The sequence below is a fragment of the Mesoplodon bidens genome (genome assembly GCF_964165515.1).
Source record: "Mesoplodon bidens genome assembly, chromosome: X".
Lineage (NCBI taxonomy): Eukaryota > Metazoa > Chordata > Mammalia > Artiodactyla > Ziphiidae > Mesoplodon > Mesoplodon bidens.
Window position 1 is genome coordinate 81,179,388 of NC_138163.1, and position 16,392 is coordinate 81,195,779.

General features: G+C 46.2%; 1 protein-coding gene across 1 annotated transcript; it reads left to right on the top strand.

The window, feature by feature from the left end:
• Positions 1 to 173: 173 nt before the first annotated feature.
• On the top strand, positions 174 to 16,081 carry LOC308609377 (uncharacterized protein CXorf49 homolog; the record flags this gene model as incomplete). The annotated part of the gene is made up of 4 exons (XM_081223058.1): positions 174 to 224; positions 364 to 440; positions 14,609 to 15,935; positions 16,034 to 16,081. 4 exons carry the CDS (start codon positions 174 to 176, stop codon positions 16,079 to 16,081), a joined length of 1,503 nt encoding a protein of 500 aa, XP_081079184.1.
• Positions 16,082 to 16,392: the final 311 nt, after the last annotated feature.

Consider the following 16,392-nt stretch of genomic DNA (forward strand, 5'->3'; position numbering starts at 1 on the left):
GGCAGGGCTGATCGGTGGCAGTGCCACACACAGCTCCTCCGGGTGTAGATTTACAGGGGAACAGCCTTTTCTGTTAAGTCCTTTTCGCCCACATTGCTCTCCCACGTGCTGGCTGTGGCTGCAGCTCTGGGAGGGGCGAATCCAGAGGCACATAGCTTGGGGACCACAATGCAATGGGGAAATGGCTGCCCCCGGGTAACAGCGGAGGCAGCCCCAGAGAGAAGGTTCGGGCTTCTGGGCAGAGCAGGGGCGGCTGGTCGCCAGCAGAGGGTGGTGCCGCCTCACCTCACCGTAGACCCCACTTGGCCCTTTCCACCTCACTGGGAGCCTGCGAAGCTGGATTGTGTGTCCTTTCCCTCTCAGGTGACTGGGAGCCACTGGACCATCCCCCAAGACCGGAAATGCCGCAGCAGCCACTGGGAATGCCGGGCTGTCTTTGGGTAATGCTTCCTCTGGCTCCTGGAAATGCAGGCCCAAACTCGAGGCTGGGATCTGGGTCCAAGTTCAGCTGACATGTGTGGGGCCACCCCTCCCCTGCCCCCATCACGTACCCCATGGAGGGAGCCCACCTGCTTTCCACTGAGGAGCGCTTGCCATTCTAGCCACCCGGCTTTGGGGTGCAGGGCCCAGTGGAGAGGAGAAGGTGGAGGAGAGAGGAGGCCAGATTATACTAATCATTTCTCTTCCTCCTGTGTCTGCTGGCCTAGTGTCTCGTGCTACAGAGAGAAGTAGACAACCTTAAGAAGAAACTTGGTATGAGGAACCAGGGACGGAGAGCGGTGTCTTAGTTCAGAACCCGGGTGGGCACCTGGGGTGGGGGTGGGCTGCAGGTGCAGTCGGCCTCGCAGGGACCAACATCCCTGTGGCGAGGAGAACCTAGCAGGCCTGGCCCTGGAGCCAGCTGTGCATGTACAACTGGGCGTGTGTACAAGTAGCAAAGTACTGTCTGGACTGCATGCACACTTTGCCAACCAGACCAGTCCTAGGGAATCTCCTTCTGATAGGACTTTGAGAGATGCCTCGTTGATTTTCCCTTGAACTGCTGCTTGGTGTGGCTTCTAAGGTTCTTGTTGGATTGTTTGTTTGTGTGTGTGACGGGATCTGACTGGTTGTGGCACGGCCCACAGCATCAGAGCTGCTGGCACACTTTGTTTCCCTTGAGGAACCAGTTCCACATTCAATTCCGGTGGTGGGGAGTGATCTGGTCCAGAGCTCTTTGCATCGGGTCTGGAGAGGGTTTCAGCTTTCAGGGCTACGCGGTTCCTCACGGGGATAGGGGACGGGCTTCCATATCCCTCTCTCTGGAGTGCCTACTAATGCCTGTCCCTGTTGCAGACACCATGAAGGACATGGCTCTCAAGATCCTGAAACTTTGAAGTGAGTGTTACACACACCGTACCCCTTCCCACAGTCCTGGCTGTTGAGCAGGGCTGGGGGCCGGCCCTGGCTTGAGGCTCTTCCCTGACTCTGCTGTTTTACAGGTTGAGCCCATCGTCTTCCTTCAGGAGGGGCAGCTGGTACCTTTGGAGCCCGGGAGCTGTGGCCAAGCTCGTTCCCTCCTGTTCTGCCTCAGCTAGGGCTTCCTCTACCCTTGTTTTGCCCCCTCCCCAGTTTCACAGCAGTTTCCAAAAAAAGTACCTCTCATATTATGTGTTCTGCCTTCTCTCTCGAGGGGTAGGGGTAGGGTTAGGGGGCCGGGGCGGGGCACTGCTCCACGTCAGAGCCTTTTCCAGAACAGTATCTGTCGCATCCTGTGGTGGGGACTCTGGACCAGCCTCTGCTACCATCCCTGCAGTCAAGTCAGCGGACTGCCCCAGGTCTGGGTCGTCTGTGTGCTCTCCCTGGCCACATTGGCACGTCCTCCCTTGCCCCCGAAGGCCCTCTTCTAATTCTCTCCAAACCACCCTCCTCCTTTGGGGTCTGGTGGTTCCCATTCATCTCTGCCATTCACCCTCCCCATCAGCAGGAACTCATGACCCCCTTCCAGAGCTCCACTCTGGAAGCATTCACATCCTCCCTGCCCTCACCAGCTGACCACCCTCCTCCAGCCTGGTCGTCTCTATACCCTTGAGTGGATATTGGCCCGTCAGGTTCTATGGCAAGTGTGGTTAGTAGGTCTGTGTTCTTGCATGGTCCCTGTCAAATACTCTTCCACCAGCCCCATGACACATTTTCCTGGAAATTATATTTCTGTGTCCCAGCTCAATCTCCCAGACTGCCTCTTTAGGACACACGAGATTGACTCTGAGCTCCATGTTCAATTTCCCCCTCACTGGAGGTTGGGGAGCACTTCCTTCCCTCAGCCGGGACCCAGGGCTGTACTAGCCTGAGACTCAGAGGGACAGATCTGTGTTTGAGTGAGGCGATTCTGCCTGGCACCCTTCCCAAAAGACCGGTATTTTACTACACAAAAGGGGGTATGATGGTAAATAGGACATTCAAGGTTGGTGACTGTGTGTCCCTGTGTGTGAATAAAAGTAATCAGGGATAATCTCCCTTGAGGGAGAAAGATGTGATTCAGGGAGTAAAGAGAGTAGAGGCTAGTCCAGGTTCTGTAAGTCATTGAATGAGCAAAAGCAAGGGTCGGATCTGTTGTGTTCAAGGGTTGTCGTTAAATTCCCAAAGCATAGGCGGGGGAGGATGCAGAAGTCACCAAACCCCACGACAGGGTGTCGGGATGCTCGAAATGTTGGATTCGCTGGAGGAGGCTCTCGATCCTACTCTGTGATCCTATGATGTCTGACAGCTACTGTGGGTGTGGATGGAATGAGATTGGGAAGAGTGGCTCCTCAGAGTAGCTCATCTTAGAATCAGGGGACCCATATATGTGACCACCCAACATGAGCTACCTGGGACAGGGGCAGGGTGGGCGCAGTGAGGATGGGAAGTAAGGAGTGACTGCGCCTGGACAATGGGGAGCACTTGAGTCCACCCTTCCCCCATATTCTCACAGTGACTCGCTCCCAGAGTCCATGGCATGAGCTCAGGTGGACAGACCACATGTGGGATGGGGCAGTCACAGACCTCAGGGTCAGAAAAGGACATTCGTGGGATTTAATCCACTCAAACCCCTCCCTGGAGATGGTGGGCTTGATTGGTGCCCAGGCTTCTGGCTGGATTCCTAGGATGTACCCAGTGCCCCCCCCAGTCCAGCCTGTACCAGGCTTATGTTCTAGCCCCTCTTGCTTCGGCACTGCTCCCCACTGAGCTGAGGCCATTACCAATGAGTGTGTGTGCACTTTGAGGAAACAGAGCCAGCGTAGACTTTCGACCTGCCTCTAACCTGTAGAGACAGTCATTCCAGGTCTTGTGTCCCTGCAGACACTCTGGAGAGTGTGAAGCTAAGTACAGGCTGGAGACCACCATCACAGGAACTCGCTTCCCTGTGCACACTATGGAGGGTATGGGACCAGCTCAGTGGTATGGCACCATCCCTTCCGGCCTGAAGCCCTCTGGCTCAGAGCCCATTCCCTCTAGCCTCTAACCACAGTGTGCACACTGGGGGAAAAGTGAAACCAGAAGAGAAATACTGCCCCAAGCCCTCAGGACCCGGCTATATCCCAGACCAATGTGGAGACTGCCATCACACCTGGGAGAAACCCAACTTCCTCAGGGCTCTTAACTCTGGCCCCTCAGGTCCCAAACCCACACCTGAAAGGGCAGTGAGGGCCATTGAGCAGAGAAGCAGCCCCAGCTCACACCTTATTCTGGCTCTAGCCCCTTCAACTCCAGACCTGTTTCCCACCCAGGCAGTGACTGCCACCACGCCCTAGGGGAAGATGCAGCCCATGCTCACTTCATATCTAGCTCTCCCTCCAGAGCCACTGGGCACGTGCAGACTGAACAGGGATGGTCCCACACAAGAACACACCCTCAAGACTGGGATAGATAACTGTCTCACCTAATTTCATAGAGACAGAGAAAGTTTTAAAAAGATGAGTAGACAGGGGAACATGTTTCAAATTAAAGACAAGAAAAAATGCTGAAAAAAACCCTAAGGAAACTGATAAATAATTTAACTGATGAAGAGTTCATAGCAGTAGTAATATGAATGCTAACTGAACTGGGGCAAAGAATAGATGAACAGTGAGAATTTTTAACAAAGAACTAGAAAATATAAAAAGGACAAGTCAGAGCCGAATATAATAACTGAAATTACAAATACACTAGAGGGAATTAACAGCAGATTAGGTGACAGAGAAGAACACATAAGCAGTCTGGAAAGTAGAATAATGGAAATCACTCAATCATAAGTGCAAAAAACAATTTTTTTAATGAGAATAATTTAAGGGAGCTGTGGGACAACATCAAGCATACTCACATTTGCATTATAGGGGTCCCAGAGGAGAAGAGAGAGAGAAAGGGGTTGAAAATGTATTTGATGAAATTATGGCTGAAAACTTCCCTAATCTGAAGAAAGAAACACAGAGGAAGCACAGAGAGTCCCAAACAAAATGAACCCATACACATCCACATCAAGACATATAATTAAAAGGGCAAAAGTTAAAGAGAGAATTCTAAAGGTAGCAAGAGCAAAACAAGAGTCACATACAAGGGAAGTCCCATAAGCCTATCAGCTAATTTTTCTGCATAAACTTTGCATGTCAGAAGGGAGTGGCATGATAAGATTTAAAGTGCTGAGAGGGAAAACCCTACAACCTAGGATACTTTACCCAACAAGGTTATCATTCAGAATTGAAGGAGAGATAAAGGCTTCTCAGACAAGCAAAAATTAAAAGAGTTCATCAATACTAAACCAACCTTACAAGAAGGGTTAAAAGGTCTTCTTGAAGTAAAAAAAAAAAAAAAAAACACTGGCTACAACAGGAAATAAGAAATTAAAGGACGGGGAAAATATACTGGTGAAGCAATTATATCATAAAGGCTGGGTATTTACCAGTTAAATAAGCTAGTACAAAGGTTAAAAGACAAAAATTGTAAAATCAACTGTAACTACAATAAACAGTTAAATGATAGACATGGAGATGTGAAATATGACGTCAAAAACACAAAATGCTGGGAGGTGAGTAAAAAATGTAGAGCTTTCAGAATGTGTTTGAACATATATGACTATCGGTTGCAATCAAATAGTTATAGGTCAACATAAATGAACTCCATGGTAACCATAAATCAAAGACCTACTATAGATCTACCAAAACTAGAGAGAAAGGAACACAAACATAACACTGAGGAAAATCATCAAACCACAAGAGAGACACTAAAAGAAGAAAGCATCCTCCTGACTTCAAACTGCAAGTTGCAGAACGATGGCCTCAGATACACATTAGTAAATGTTTTTAAATCCCAAATGAATCCCACCTAATATTTGATAACCTTTGGGTGTATGTTTCAATGTCTGAAAGACAGTTTTCACTAGAGGTTAAAGTTGTGGGATAGCTTCTAACAGGACCCAATAGGTTTATACAACAAATTTATGACCTTGGATCTCCCCAGATTGGTTAGGAAGGTGTACAATTGGTTTCCTTTAGGCTCAATGTCACCTACAGGTAGCCTTGAAAACAGCCGCTGTCATCCTGCTTTCAATGTGGGCATGTTGGGTTCAATCAGTTTTCCAATGGTATGATTATTTGGCTGCAATATTTATTCCCACACTTGGAATAGAAGATATCATTACTCATATAGAGGCTTTAACAAAATTCACCCAGCAAGCCTTAAATGATAGTAACCAAGCCGTGTGTTTGCTCAGTTCAGAAATTTCCATGATGAGAAAAGCAGTCCTACAGAATTGCATGGCCCTCAATATTCTAACAGCTTCCCAAGGGGGAGCTTATGCTGTAATACATAGTGAACGTTTTGTTTTTATACCTGATGAGTCTTCTAATGCAACCCCCGCTTATGATGCGTATGAAAAATTGGATTTCCACTCTGAATGATCATCTTCCCAGTTTAAGGGAAATGCTAGGAAAATGGTATGGTTCAAGAGGATATTGGCTTAAATCTTTACTAATGATATTGTTGCTCCTATTTCCAACTTTGATTACAGTTTGTGTAACTTATAAAGTTTTAGTTTCTTGTTTTTTGCACTGTGTATCACCTGCTCCTACTAAGATAATGATATCTAAACAACTGGAAACTATTGATCACATCTATAGTTCTCTATAAAATAATGGACATGCACAATGCACATGCAAGGTAAAATTGGTGCAAGTCCTATTGGACAACTTGGAATTGGCCGTTAGTCCTTGCCAGACATCTTACTAGTACCACCCCCTAAAAGGAAAGAAAGAACCGGGCTATTAGGACCCAGCATCGAGGGACATGATGGACCCAAGGCACGTAAAGAACCACCCTAGCATTTAGGGACCAAATACTTGATCACCTAATGCTTTCTATTGAAAGATTAATGATCAAAAGTGGAATTACTGAAATAAAATTATTTTCAGGCAGGACAAGAAACATTTTAAACATAAAATTCTCTCTCTGCCCATTTGAGCCACTACACCCTCCCCTTTAGTGTGATTTGTGCATCACATTATACATTAACTAGATCCCCTTAAAAGATACAGGAATGCCCACACACCAAAAAAAAGAAAAAAAAGAAAGAAAGAAAGAAAGAAAGAAAGAAAGAAAGAAAGAAAGAAAATAAAGAAAAAGAGAAGAAAAAGAAATTTCCTCCTGGAATCAGCGAGGTAACTCCTTAAGAGGTAACTTTCCTTTCTCAATCCTGTAATGCCTCATTAATACCCACTACTCGCCTTGTTGGACTATGTAAACTATTAATATGCTACTTTGTCTCAAAAACTTATATCACGGTTTTACCTCCAATGGGTGGAACAGTCCTCAGAGTTTTCTGAAGATTGTCTCCCAGGTTATAGTCCTCAGGTTGGCTCAAATAAAAATTTCCATTTTTCTTCGATTGACTCTTGATTAATTTTTTTGGACAACACAATGAAACCAAAAGATGGTTTTTTAAAAAGATAACAAATCACAAACCTTAGGCAGACAGACCAAGAAAAAAAAAAAGATTCCTAAGGAATCACTAAACTCAGGGCTGAAAAGGGAGACATCACCATTGAGCCTATTGAATTTAAAAAAACATAAGAAAATAGTATGAAAAATTTTATACCAACAAATTAGACACATATATGCAATGAAAACATTTGTAGAGAGACACAAACTTCAAAACAGACTCAATAATAGACAATCAATTAAATTAATAATTAAAAATATTCCCACAATGATGCTCCTGTCCAGATGGCATCACTGCTGAATGCTATCAAACATTTCAGATGGAAATAATAGCAACACTCCAGAAATTCTTCCAGAAAATAGAAGAGGAATGAATACTTTCAAAATAGCTCTAGTAGGCCAATATTACTGTAGTGTGAGCCTCTGACAGTTTTTTTTTTCTTAATTGTAATGCAAGTGCCTGACATTAAGCTTTTGATTGCTGAGGCACCACTTCAAAGACAGCTATATCAAAAAGAACAAATTGCCAGCTACACGACTAGGTAAAGAGCCAGGCCACCACACCCCTGAAGTTTCCTTTGTTTTAGAGATCTCTGATTGACTTAGATAACTGACCCTTTGGCTGCTTGTTTTTCCCTTCTTGTGCTTTAATTCCCATTCTGTGTTAAGTTCATCGATAAAGAGTGAATCTGAGAAACCCTAGGCCCCTCACTCTTGACCCCGATACATACATAACCCCAGGTCCCAGCTCTCTTTCTCCACCCACAACCTTTCTGTGTGGTCCAAGGCATGCCATGTACCCTCCATGACTTATGAGTAATAAACTTCGTCCTTACAAAGTCTCCTAAAGGTTATTGCTGAGGTGCCTCTTGCAATTATAATAAGAACCACAAGGGCTAGTTCAACCACAACATTGGTTCTGAAAGGGGAAATATCTGTGGGGGCTCGCCTTGGAGTACAGGTAAGTGCCTCCAGGTATTTCTAGCTGACAGTATCACTGTCGATTGGCTGAGACCAGCACAATTACCCTGATGCCCAAAACACACAAAGACATCCAAAATAAAGAAAATTGCATACCAATCTTTCTCATGAATATAGATGAAATAACCCTCAAGAAAATATTAACAAACGGAATTCAGAAACATATAAAAAGGATTATATACCATAACCAAGTGGGATTTATTCTAGAAATACAAGGTTGGTTTAACATCTAAAAATCAATTTATGTAACACACTATTTTAAAAGAAGAAAGCACTGAAACATTATCATATTAACTGACACAGAAAGAGCATGTGACAAAATTCCACCACCTTTCATGATAAAAACAATTTAAAAAAACTAGGAATAGAAAGAAATTTCTTCAGCATCATAAAGGATATCTATGAAAAACCTACAGCTAACATCATATTCAGTAGTGAAAGACTGCATACCTTTTCCCTAAAGTCAGCAACAAAGACATGCTCACTACTTTTATTCATTATTGCACTGGAAGTTTGAGCCAGTTCAAACAGGGAAGAAGAAGAACTAAAAGTCATCCAGATAGGAAATAAAAAGGGAGTCTTTTTTTATTCTCAGATGACATGATTTCATATGCAGACAATCCTAAGGAATCCACAAAAACGGATCTAACGGTAGAACTAATAAAGAAGTTCAACAGATCACAGAATACAAGAGTAATACATAAAACAAATTTTATTGCTATATACATGTAGCAAATAATCCAAAAATGAAATCAAGGAACACTTAATTCTAGCTACAATAGCATCAAAAAGAATTAAATGCTTAGGCATATATTTAACAAACCAAATGTAATACTTATGCACTGAGAAACACAAATTGATGTTTGTTGAGAGAAATTAAAGATGATCTAAATAAATGGAAAGGCATTGCATGTTCATGGTTGTAAGACTCAATATTTATATGGTAATTCTCCCCAAACTGACATATAGATTCAATTCAATCTCTATCGAAATTTCAGCAGGCTTTCTTTGTAGAAACTCACAGGCTGATCCAGAAAATTCATATGGAAATGAAAAACAAAACAAAACAGAATATCCAAAACTACTTCAAAAAAGAACAAACTTGGAAGATTCCACCTTCTGATTTCAAAACTTACGATAAAAATAAAGGTAATCAAGTTAGTGTGATACCGACATAGAGATAGATCACTGGAACAGAATCGAGAGGTTAGAAATAACGAACTCTCCTTATATTTATGGTCAATGATTTTCAATTCAATGGGGAAAGGATAGTCTTTTCAACATATGGTGCTGGCACAACTGGATATCATGCAAAACTACAAACTTCGAGCCTTACTTCACAGCACACACAAAACTTAATGCAAAATGGACCAGAGACTTAAAAGTAAAACCTACAACTATAAATCTGTTAAAAGAAACCCTAGGAGAAAAATATTTGTACGCATGAGCTAGGCGATGATTTCTTAGATACAACACCAAAAGCATGATCCACAAAAGAAAAACTTGATAAATTGGACTTCGTCAAAATTTAAAACATTTATGCTTCAGAAGGCACTATTCAGAAAATGAAAAGACAAGGTACAGACTGGGAGAAAATATTTGAAAGTCACAGATCTAACAAAGAACTTGTATGCAGAATAAAGAATAAGAATAATAAATAAATAAGAAAATGACCCCATTAAAAAATTGGGTAAAAGATTTGTATAGACATTTAACCAAAGAAGGTATAGAAATGGTTAATAAGCATATGAAAGGATGTTCACAGCCACTAGTCAGTAGGGAAATATAAATCAAAACCATAATGAGATACCATGTTGCCAAAACAATAGGATGGCTATAATCCAAAATACAGATAATAACAAATATTTGGATTTGGAGAAATTTGAATCCTCATACACTTCTGGTGATAATGTAAACTAGTTGAATCTTTTTGGAAAATATTCTGGTGTTTTCTTAAAAAGTTAAACATAGAGTTACCATATGATCCAGAATGTCCATTCCTAGGGATCTACCGAAGAGAACTGAAAACATATGTTCACACAAAAACTCATGAACTCAAAATGTATATGAATATGCTTAACAGCATTGAGTTTGGGAATATTATCCATAACATTCCCAAACTAAACACAACCCAAATGCCCATAAACTGATGAATGTATAAATAGAATGTGGTATACCCATACCATGGAATATTATTTGGCAATACAAATAACTGAAGTACTGATGCATGCTACAACATGGGTGAACCTCGAAAACATTACATTAAGTGAAAGAAGCCAGACAACATGTACTATATATTGTGTGATTCCATTTATACAAAATTTCCTAAATAGGCAAATCATAGAGACAGAAAGTAGTTTATTACTTGCCTATAGGGCTGGGGGTGGGTTGGGGGGTTCGGGGTGTTGGGTAAGGGATACAAGGCGTCTTCTTGGGCTAACAAAAATATCCTAAAATTGATTGTGACAGATGCACAACTGTGAATATACGAAAAGCCATTGAATAAGGCATTTTATTTCTTAATTCATTTTTATTGCAAAAACACAGACTAGGAAACCTACCTTATTAACAATTTTTTAGTGTACAGTGTGGTTAACTATATGAACATTGTTGCAATCAGATCTCCGGAATTCTTCATCTTGCATGACTGCAAATCTATACTCATGGAACAACAACTCCCCGTTTCCCCCTCACCCAAACCTTTGGCAACCAGGATTCTACTTTCTGCTTCTAAGAGTTTGACTACTTTAGGTACCCCATATAAGTGGAAACATGCTGTATTTGTCCTTTGTGAGTGGCTTGCTTCACTTAGTATAATATCCTCAAAGTTCATCCATACTACAGCATATAGCAAGATTTCCTTCTTTTTAAAGGCTGAATAATATTCGGTTATATGTATACATTATATATACCACCTTTTATCTATTCACCTGTTGATAGATATTTAGGTTGTCCTCACCCCTTGGCTATTGTGAATAGTGGTACAGTGAACATGGGAGTGCAATAATCTATGCAAGATCCTGATTTCAATTATTTTGTAATGTAAATGTAAATATACGGAAGTGAGAATGCTGGATCATATGGGAGTTCTATTTTTATTTTTTTAGGAACTTCCATACTGTTTTCCATGGCGGGTGCACAATTTTACACTCCCACCAGCAATGCACAAGGAATTCATTTTCTTCACTACCTTGCCAACACTTGCTATTTTGAGTTGTTTTTTTTTTAATACTGGCCATGTTAGCAGTTGTGAGGTGATAACTCATTGTGCTTTTGAATTGCATTTCCCTGTTGACTAGTGATGTTGAGCATTTTTCATATACCTGTAGGCCATTTATGTGTCTTCTTTGGAGAAATATCTAATCAATTCCTTTGTCCATTTTTAAATTGTGTTATTTGGGTTTTCTCTGTTTCTTTGTTTTTGAAAGCATAAGCCACAGACTGGGAAACAATATTTGCAAAGCACACATGATAAAAAACTTGTATCCGAAAGAGATAAAGAACATTCGATATTCAGTAATGAGAAATCAAACAACACAATAAACAATGAGCAAAAAAAAAAAAATCGAACTGACATCGTGCTTACTGGATGGTCAGTAAGCTACTGAGAAGATGTTTCACCTCATTAGTCATTAGGGACATAACTAAAGCCAGAATGAAATACGACAACATAGCTATAAACATGGCTGAAATAAAAACAAAATACAGACAATACCAAGTGCTAGACAGACTGAGGAACAGCTAGAACTCTCCTGCATTGCTGGTGAGAATGCAAAAAATGGTATAGACTCTCTGGAAACAGTTAAAAATACACTAACGATTCAATCCAGCAAGTTAACTCCTAGATATTTACCCAAGAGAAATGAAAACTTATATTCACAAAAAATCTGTATGCAAATGTTCACAGCACTTTTCTTAGATGCTTGGGCGACTGCACACTGGCACCGGACACAGACATATCTAGGACTACTGGACACAGTTTCTGAGCTGACACTGATCCCGGAAGCCCAAAGTGTCATGATGGGGCCCCATTAGAGTGGGGCTTATGAGGTTCTGGCAGTAAAAGGAGTTGGGGATAGAGATCAGTTCACGGTGAGCTGACTGGGTCCCTGGACAAACATAGTGGTCATTTCTCCAGTCCCCAAGCTGATAATTCTAAGTGATACACTTGGCAGTTGGAGCAATGACCTACACGTTGGGTCATTGGTCTGTGGAGTAAGAGCTATCATGGTGGGGAAGGCCAAAAGGAACCTCTGCCACTGGCTCCCACCCTGGGCCAAGAGAGTACATCAAAGCCAGTATTGGATCCTGGTGAGCATAACGGGGTAAAGCAGAGATTAGTGACATCATTGGAGACGTATGGGATGTATGGGAAGAGGAGGTAGGAGAGCCACAGGGACGAAGAGAGTGGAGAAGGTGAGAAGTTCCGGGAGTCCCTCTATGGGGGAGGGAGGAAGGGAATGGAAATGGTGAGAGGGAAGATGGAGGCTTCCACTGGATCCACTGGTAATGTTTCATAGGATGCTGGTGGATGCAGGAGATTTTGCTATATCCTTCCTTATCCATTTTAACATATTTGAAATAGCACACCATGCCTTAAAAAGTCACTGGGAGAAGTGGAAGAGGGCGGTATCCACAAACAGGCAGGCACCATCGGGGGCAGGCTCGAGGAGGAGGATTGCAGATTTACAGTGCACCCAGTCTCCCCTGCTCTGTAACTTCTCCAGCATGGCCAGCTTCTCAGGTGCAGAAACTCAGGCCCAGAAAACTGGGCCTTTGAGTTCCACAGGCAACAGCGGTTCAGACACGCCAGGACTCTCCAGGAGGTCAGCCAGAGCAGGATGCAGGAGAGAGAGGTGACTGAAGACAGAGGAGTATGAACGGGAAGGAGCAGAAGGAAGGTATGGGAGGAATGGAGGGGTGTCAGAGCAGGAGTTGGGTGGCAGACAAGGGAAATTCTAACACCCATGGGCCATAGAGAAACCAAGGGAGGCACCACTCCCCAGACATCAGTACTGCTCAGCTCAGGGAAGCTGAGAACTGACAGTTCCAAGAAAAATTGAGAGACACCTGGCTATCCACACCGACCGCCATCACAACTGGTAGGCCTTGGTTGTGCGTCCTTCAAAACTTTAAAACATACTTGTACATATACTTAAATGAATTCTCATATATTACGTAGGATTGACTGGTGTGTGTGTGTGCCCACACACGCAAGTGATTTAACTTACAAATGTGAATCCAAAGCCATCGTTCTGCAACTTGCAGTTTGAAGTCAGGCAGGTGCTTTCGAAAGCTGTGAGAATGGCCTGATGCATTCCGTTGGACTGCCACGCTTTATGCTACTGGATGCTAAGCCACGTTGCATTCATCCATTTCCTTACTGATGGGAATTTGGAGTGCTCCCAGTTTTTCCCATCACCAACACCCTTGTGCATGGGCTCCTGTACACTACAGGTACCAGCGTGTCTCCGGAAGAAGTACCAGGCAGCGGACTTGCCGGAACATAGAGGAAATACCTATTTTTTTTTTCTTCCTTTTTAAGGTCTTCGGCTCAAAGCAAGGACTCTGGAGTCAGATTGATTGGTTTCAATCCTGCCGCTGATCCCCACGAGCCGAATGACCTTGGGCCAGTGGCTGAACCTCTCAGTGCCTGTTTGCTCACCGGTAAGAGGCCAGTAATAGTTGGTACTATAGTTCTAGGAGTGTCACGCTGATGCATTACTATTTATGCCCAGCGCTTAGAAGAGTGCCAGGCACAGAGTCCGTGCTGGCACTAAGTTGCTTTCAATGGATTCTGCCAAATTACCTCCCAAATGGGTCTCTTGCACCACCGCCACAGGGGTTTGCTCCTCACCTCTCCCACCCTCGGAATGGTTAAGCTCTTTGAAGGTTGTCAACCTAGTGTGTGAAACCCGATTCGTGGTTTTAGTTCACATCTCCAGGATCAGCGGTGGCGAGCATCTTTTGGGGTGTAACTGGCCACTGCGATTTCTTCTTCTTTGAATTTGCCTCAGAGAGGGGGAAGGGCTGATGGAGCGAGGCCAACCCCAATCTGTCCGCCAACCCCAGTCTGTCCGCCAAACCTGCCTGCCAATGACGTTTGCTGAGCCACATTTGATGGAGCAGTTGAGACAGAGACCTTACAGAACGAAAATACGATCCCTTTGCTCTCTGGCCGACCCCTGATCACTGACTGCGGGACTCCTGTGCCCATTCTCCTGTTGGGTCGTAAGGCTTGCGGTGGAAGGGAGGCTGGCAAATGCTTTTGGCGCGTGCTAGGCATCCAGTGCCTCCATCTTGACATTTCATCCTCACCACCCCTGGAGCCCGGCGCCCTCACTCCCCGACCCCCTGTATAGATGGGAAACGGAGGCTCAGAGCTGTGACTCTAACCGGAAAGGGGAGGCGGGACAGGAGGAGGCGGGCCGAGAGCCTTGACAGAGGGAAGCACTCCCACCATCCCCTTCAGCAGCCAACTGCTCGGACCGCCCACGGGCTTGAGGGCAAAGCAGAGGCCCTCGACCCCATTGGTTAGGCCTCGAGGGGACAGGCGAACAAGGCGCCCGCTGGTTGGCGGGGGCCGGACCAATGAGGAGGCCGCGTCGCAGGCGTGAGAGGCGCGCTGAAAGTGGCGCGTCGTTTCGTTTGAGACGAGCTCGTGCAGCGCCTGAGGTGGTTGACGCTGCCGTCTGAGCGCCGCCCGCCTCGTCCGCCGTGACCGCGACCGCGACTCGGGCCATCAACAGTCGCCCCGGTTCCGCGGCCGCCTGGGTCGCGACATGAGCTCCCCAGATGAGGTGTCTGTGTGGGGAACGGGTTTCGGCCCAGGGGGCGGGGAGCGGGCCGGCGTCCGCCCAGCCGGCCGCGCAGTTCCGCGGGGACCCGACCGCGGCCCCGAGCCCAGGAAGCCGCCGAGCGGCGGGGGCGGGAGCAGCTGCCCGGATCCCAAGAGCTTCCAGTCAGAGTGGGAGATGCTAGAAGCGGGAGGTCCGGTGCTGTGTGGCCGTGAAGGCCGACCTGGCTCCCCGGCTGATGACATGAGGGACCTCCTTGACCTGGCCGAGGAGTCTGCGGCGGGCACCACGCAGCAGCTGTACGACTGGGACACGCTGGGCTTCTGCAGATACCCGTTGGCGGAGCCCTGCGCCTCTTTGGAAGTGTCCGCCGGCCTCGAGGCGGGTCCCGGCGGTCCAGGAGCGACCGCCCAGAGCTGTGGGGAAGCGCCGCCGGCTCTGGCCGACCCTTTCCACCTCGATGGGTCCGAAGCGGGTCGGGCCTGGGGGGAGCCTAAGAGAGCCACTAAGCGTAGGTTGAACGTGGCTGCGGATTGCCAGCGCTTCTCCGCGGAAGCCCTGGGCCTGCTGCTATCCGACTCCGAGTCCTCAGATGAGTTCAGTGACACAGAGCTGATGACGGTGAGTACTTACCCCGGAGGAGGAGGCCAGGCCGAGCCCAGCAGACCCGAGGATCCCGGGGACACTCCCAGTCACTCGAATTTCCAAGTCAGGGAGAATTTCCTTCACGTGACAGGCTCCTCCCTGTCCTCGGCTCTGCGAGGACTCTCTTCGGTTGTGGAAAGGCAGGGCGTGGGAGAGCAGGGCATCTCTTCCCCTAAGAAAATGCAGAGCGTGCTCTGGGGGGACGGGAGCAGCAAGCCCAGCTCCCCGGGAGCTGCTGCTGCTGCTGCTACGGCAGGTGGCCTGCTGCAGGTCACTCCTAGGAAGAAGGGGACCCAGGAGAAGAAATCCCTCGGGGGAGCCTTCACACTTGCCCTGGGGAAAAACTTCCCTTCCTGGGGGCAGCGAATCTGGGCACCTCCGCTGGAACCGGCCACCTTCCCCCCAGTCTCTGGTATTCCGCTGCTTGGGAGATCCAAGAGGTATACCTTGGGCCCTTCCGGAACCAAACAGGCCAAGCACACCAGCGCTGGGAAGAAATCCGTGGTCACGTGGACAAGGGAGTCTGAGGCTGTGGCGGGAGAAGATAAGGACCCAAATAGAGACCCAGCCCCAAAGGGCCAAGTGAGTAGGCCAGGCTCCTCCTCTCTCCCCACTCTTCCCCGCCCCCACCGCACCCAGAGCACACGTCTTCACCCATGCTGCCTCTGTCCACCCCTCAGGGGTCGTCATTGGGTGCCCCTCGGTCACTGGGTCATTATGATGCCTGATCGGGCTCCTTTTACTAGGGACAAACAGTAAGGTAGCACTTCGGGTGTGCTGGGCCTGGTTCTCCACCCTTGGCCTGTTTCCAGCGTCCTCTGAGAGACTGGGGCTGGGATGGAAGGGAGGGTTGGTAGCTGAATTGGGTCGGGGGATCCCTTAAAAGCTTCCCCGAAAAGCCTCAGTATTTAGACTCACCAGCTTCCTGAATCCTATCTCCTAGGTGTTCCCCAGACCTTCCTTGCAGGGGCCCTGGGCTTACTCAGTGCCCCACTGTTGTCCCTAGATCACCTCTGCCTGCTGGCCTGGGGCTGACGGA